Source organism: Charadrius vociferus, unplaced genomic scaffold, assembly GCF_000708025.1.
Source record: "Charadrius vociferus isolate BGI_N301 unplaced genomic scaffold, ASM70802v2 scaffold228, whole genome shotgun sequence".
In the NCBI taxonomy this organism is placed as follows: Eukaryota; Metazoa; Chordata; class Aves; order Charadriiformes; family Charadriidae; genus Charadrius; species Charadrius vociferus.
The window spans coordinates 4,472,653-4,478,963 of NW_009649864.1; the positions used below are offsets into that span (position 1 = coordinate 4,472,653).

The following is a 6,311-nucleotide window of genomic DNA, read 5'->3' on the forward strand; positions in this document are numbered from 1 at the left end:
CTCAGCTATGTAATTGAAAATTGCTAAAGCAGGTCATTTGAAGTATGTGTAGTATCTTAGGAACTGTAACTTAGTGATCATAAATTTGCATTACAAATGCACGTATAGCTCCTTACCTGGCATAAATTTTCAATCTGAACCACTTATTAACTATACCACAACTCTGACCCACCCTGTAATCACCACTGTTCATTTGAAGCTCTATTTTCTTCTAATTTTTATTCTCTGTTCCCTTCCTCTGGATGTTTTTGGTTTTATGTAAAGAAACAAACAGTGACTTTTCTACTTCTCATTCATTCTTCTGCGGTGAGGAAACACTGAAAAACCCATACAGAAATTATGAAAGTGATGAAAGAATTGCCTAAAATATATCAAGGGAAGATGCAACAACAAGGAAAATTGGATAGTGGAAAAAATGTCAAGAATGCATGGAAGAGAAATGTCACCTGTTGTTTTAAAATTGAGTAATGCTATACCTGCCTTTAAAAAAAGCCTTCAGAGAAATATGACTGGTAATTTTACTATACTCATAGTAGGCATAGGTATTAAGCTTAAGCAGAAATATAAATTTTGAAGAAATTAAAGGCAACACAGTGTTTGGAATATTTACCATCATCAGGTAAAGTTATCAAGCTCCTGAGTATTCAAACACAAAATATTTAAGTTATAGCCAGACTCTGCAGTCAGAGAGATTGAAAAGCAAAACTTTAATCAAGCTGAAAGATTTAAGATGTTTCAGTGAAGTAGTTAAAAAGATGTACGTAAGCATTAAGTCATTAAAACGACTTAACCCTCTTAATCTTCTCAAAAGCAGATTAGGCTAAATTTAAACAAAACATGACATGAAGTCCAATTTTGGTTTTATACATTGTGTACCCTTGGTACAGAATTCAGTATGTATAGTTCTGAAAAATGATTTTTGTAAGATAGTATAGGCTACTACTGTCTCCAAAATATAATACTAGTTATGGAGTTACTTTGAACAGCTATCTGCAAAAACCACTAATGACCCATCCTAGTAATACATACATTACTTCTCCATTTTCAGGAAAAAGGAAAACTCTTTGAAGTCAGTTACATGTTTGTTTATGCTCATATTAACTGCTTCCACAGTGCATGATTTCATTATTCCCTTTACATTCTGAGATTTTCATAAGTTCAAATGGCAAATAAGGGCCCATGTAATACTGATTTTCTCATATCATATGGGCATGTTATTACTTACACCTTTGTAAAATTTGTGACTAAAGGAAGAGCCTTTCAGAGTAATTCCTTAGCTCTACTGAATATGAAGAACAAAAAGGATAGTTGACAATAAACTACTTTTTAAAGACCTCTGTAAACATTTTGCATAGTGTTTTAATAACAATACAGCTTTTGCTTTTAAACCTTGCAGAACTAAGAAGTCTTTTAGAAAATATAAGGTTTTAAAAAGAACTTTTTGTACCCATAATTATTGTACCACAAGTTGACAAAAAGATGAGAATTAGGTTCTCACACTTGGTGTACTATTAAATGGCATTTTAAAAGTAAAAGTATTTCAAAAGTTCTAGCCAGAAAAGATACCATTAAAAGAAAGAGGCTTAATGCTATTGTAAGAAATATTGGTTAATTCTATTAAGAAGTTTAGTTATAGAAATTTGGTCATTTTCAAAGTATGATTGAAAAAGTTTAACATGGAACTTGGAAGAAGTGTAGAAAACAAAAAATACTTATTCTAAAAACGATACACTCCAGCATACTTTGTCCAACATGTTTAATTCCTTGTTGCTCAATGGATTTATTCTTTCTCTAATTACAGCAGATGGATCGGGTACAGTTTTAGAATTAACTTCCCTATGGTTGTAACTTGCTTCATTTACAGTAAAGATGACAAAACACCAAATTCATACTCCAAGAAGAGAAGAGGTCTTTAATGATGGCCAGCACCAGAGGACTCTGAAACAAAGACACGATTTAGACTGTTCAAACTGTAGAGCAAATCAATTCAGGAGCTTAGTTCAGAACCTAGAACAGACAACTGCATCTACATCTGAGCACAAGAACTCGCAAATTCAACTGCCCTGTCAAGTAAAACAAACCCCTCAAACTACATACCTAAACTTGGCCAATAACAAAAATCTTCTTTCACAAGTTTTAAAGCACTTATTATAGACAAACATTCATTCTTGCTCAGTTTTGGTATGGTTCTTTCTAAATTAAAGTTTATTTATGCTATTACCCTTAAGTCTACTGAGCAGTATTCTCACTAATTACTCATTGAAAAATGTAAATAGTGTTTGCATATACAAATTCAACTGGGAGCAAATGGGCTATTTATCATGGTGCAGAAAGTTAACTGAGGTATAGCAGATCATGAAAAATTAAATTCCAATGTGATTTTAGAAGAAACTGTCCATAAATATCTAAACACTAGTTTACAGAAGATACAAAAATACAAATTCAAAACACAAGTTTAAACTTCTTAGTTTCTTGACAGCTAAAATAGCAGCTACTCTTGAAATCCTGCTGATTTAAGTAATTCCATTAGATGGCTGTTACTATTATTTAAAGAATTCATTCCCCACCCCGAGTCAAGGCATACAACTTCCATGCGACTCCTAAAACGTATGCAAAGGACAATTTAAGACAGAGGTAGCATCTGTGCAAATTCATAGATGTTTCTAGGTTATAAACCCATCAATACAACCAGAACTAGAAATTTTGAAGTAGTCTTTAAACATTTTATAAAGCCATAATTTAAATCCCAAACTTCTGTAAAATATGCTAAGCTAATTTTTACTGCACTCATTTAAAAAATACAACAGGGTATTAGATATTTAATACTTACTATCTGCCACTGCTTTTTTGCCTGGAAAAAAAAAAAAGAAAAAACAAGCTGAACAATGACAGTTTAAAAAAATACTTCCTATTTATTTTTTGCAGATAAACTTCAGTTAGATTATACCACTTATGATTTGCTAATTTAGCTTGAACAATATTTAGGAAGTGTACAACATGTACTTTCCATGGTACATGTCAGTAAATGTTGTATTGATTTTTAAAAAGTTGTTTGTTTTTAATCAAGACTCCATGCATTTAGAAATTGTAGCCATCAAGACTCCTACTGTAATTCAAAAGAAAGGTATAGCGAATAGTACTATTTTACATAATATATGGATATATACACACACAACGGGTGTAAACTGAAGTGATAAGAATACAGTTTGCTTTAAAATCTTCCTTTGTAAATAAAATAGCTTATTTTACATTCCCATTGTAATTGTTCCCCTAAAATACTGATTCACAGTGATCAGACAAAAATAGGTGGAAAAAAATTCTTCATAAGGAAGACAGTCATAAGAGGTTGTGTAATCTCCACCCTTGGAAACATTCATTTGAATTATGAATAAGGCCATGAGCAACCTGATCTAACTACTTCAAGCAGTGGTTTGGACCAGGTTAGCTCAAGAGGTCCCTTCCAATCTAAGTTATTCTACAACACACTCTTACATAAATGTATGTATTATTTGCAGAACAGCTCCCCAAACTGTGGAAAGGGTTACAGCTATTAAAAGCTATTTTCACTTTAAAATAATGCTTAGTATACAGTTGCCTCATACCAAAGTTTTGGCCCTCAAAACCTTACACCACCACATTATCTAAATCATAAATGAAAATAAAAGTAGCATGACATGAACACAAGCTTGAAGCAGTCTGTCAATTCTGAAGTTAAAGCAAAAGTGAAACTATTTTTTTTTCTCTTTGGCTGTTCAACTACTTCTATTTACTTAAGCTTTTAAGTGTAGTGTAACAGTTACATGCTACAAGTTATTCGGCCAAAGCTAGAGAAATGTTGAGGTAACATCACTCAGCTGGTCCCACAGTGAGGGGTTCCTTTCACTATCAAGTTTGTCTACAGTTTATAACATTTAATTGTTTGTGCGAGCTAGTAAAGGGTTTGACTTGGAATTTTTTCAGCATAGTCTAAATTGAAGAACAGGACCTTTAAGACACCATAATCTGTTGTACCCTTCTGAGGGATCTGTCCCACTTAAATACTTTATTTTTACATTAGATGTTCTGTTTCTTCCTTTGAGAAAGTGATTCAATATCACCAAGTAACACACATTTTAACGTTCAGTGTTGTATCTCAGACTTTGAGGTGCATCAGCCCAAAATAAACTAAATGCTTTAGTTTTCATAAGTTCACATGGGAAACCCTTTTAAAAACAGTGTGGGTTTTTTTTCAGATCTTGAGTAAAACCAAAAACCAGAAGGATTCTAAAAAAAATTTCTAACCAAAGTAAGTTTGAGTTCAAAACAGTCTTACATTCCCCTTCAGCACAAATCTACAGGAGAAACCTCTGATTATATGTTGCAAGTTAGATGTGTGTTTTCATAACCAATTCTTATGTTAGCTAATCTTCATAATGTAGGCACAGTCACACTGGTATTTGAGTACTTTTGTTAGTGGAACCTTCTACACTGAGCATGTTAAAACTTCTAAATTTTTATGGCAGAGAGCTGTCCTTAAGTAATTTCTTAAGTTAATTTCTTATTTGCTGGATATTTTCAATGACTGATTTCTAACTGTTCAGGATATTCTTACCTATAAACCTTATCTATAAAGTAACTGCTACTGAAGACTATAATGTGTAACTTACCACCATATGAAATTTTGTAATAGACATAAGCTGTTAATGCCACGCCAACCCATATTTCTTGATACACAGTAGTGAAGTAGAATTTCATGGCTTTCAGTGACTTTGGAAGCATGGATTGCACCATCTGAAAATTACAAAAAGGTTTGCAATGGTGAGTCTTGCAACTGTATTCTTACCTGCTATATATTTAATATGTATACACACACATATATATTCATGTATATACACACTCCTGATATATATCAGCAGTTTACAGGTTAAAAAAAAAAATCCCCAGACATCCAAAAGTACTTATTCCAAAGCAAAGCAATGAAAATTCAGAGTTAAGGTTACAATTTATGGGCTAAGTCAATAAGAATAAATTACAGCTGATGAAAAGATTCAAAGATGACTGAACAGAGCATTTACAGAGTAGCAATAGCTAGGCTCCTCTCTCCCTATCAGTTACAGCTTTTTTGTTTGTTTCCAGATTCTCTAAGGAGGAAAGACTCATTCCAGACAAGCTAGAGAGGCTCCTTCCTTGCACTACCAAGTTAGCTTCCCTCCCTCCCCCACAGCTGTCTCTCCCAATAATTTCTACTCAAAATAGCAAAATAAATGACGTTAAACTACTGATTTATCATTAATATTTTACTTTCAAAATATGCCTCAAGAGCAGGAAGCCTATCAATAGTGGGTTTTTTTCCTGTCTATGCAGCTTTGTTAGACAAACAGAAAACTGTAAGAGGTTTATAAATAAAGTTTACCTTAGCTCCCATACAACATGTTAGTACATATTTGCACCACATTGCACTGAAATACTACATGTGCTACTGTCTTACATACAGCACTTCACCCCAATAAAAGTCACTATTTACACTTATTACAACCCAATAAAGTCAGTTATAGACACATATGGACAGTATATGGTAAATCAGAGTCCCAGGAAAGAAAAGTGGATTTAAACTTCTATGAGGTAATACTTACTTACTTATTTGGCATTATTAAATGTAAAGCATCCTTTGGCAAGCATCAAAGAGAAAAGGATGCAAGGGTAGCCAATGTCAAAACAACTGGAAAAATCTAAGTGCTTCTTAAAGAATGAAAGTGTCTTCATGGTAATTATTGTATCATTATAGACAAACCCCCATACATCTTCACTTGTTTATGGACAGACACTTCAATCAAATTTACTATTGTGGACAGACTTCCTGCAAGAGTGTTGTGCTTTCAGCAATACTGTAAGAACACTGCACCTCCCCCAAAGTTTCCAGTATTTGCAGTTTCAGATGAATAGTGCCATAATAGCAATAATTGTGCTACAGCAGAATATCAAGACATACTAACAAAGAGACTGAATAAAAAGGAAGGATTTTCCCACCACTACAAAACACAGAGAATAAGGAATGCTATTTCCAATTAACACCCTGCTAAAACACGGCAGAGACCTTTCCCCAAGACCACCGTCCCTCGGTGCACGCAACGTTGTTCAGGCTTTTTTACTAAGATCTATCCGGAACAACGCTGAATTTGCTTTCTCATTGACCTCCCCACCATGACCCCACCGCAGCCCGGGGAACCCACCGCTCGCCCAGGGCCTAACCCACACAGCTCCTATCGCACGGCGGGTCGGGTAACGGCAGAGCTCGAGCGCCGCAGGCCGCGCCTCCCCCCCCGTTTCGCGGG

General features: G+C 34.4%; 1 protein-coding gene across 1 annotated transcript in view; it reads right to left on the minus strand.

The window, feature by feature from the left end:
* Nucleotides 1–1,912: 1,912 nt before the first annotated feature.
* Nucleotides 1,913–6,311, minus strand: part of LOC104291784 (chromosome unknown open reading frame, human C14orf2) — an 8,043-nt gene continuing 3,644 nt past the window's right edge. The window contains exons 2-4 of the mRNA XM_009891074.1: nt 4,647–4,770; nt 2,831–2,851; nt 1,913–1,938 (exon numbers count right to left, since the gene is read on the minus strand). Of these exons, the coding sequence (XP_009889376.1) occupies nt 1,913–1,938; nt 2,831–2,851; nt 4,647–4,770 (171 nt within the window). The remainder of the gene's footprint in view (nt 1,939–2,830; nt 2,852–4,646; nt 4,771–6,311) is intronic.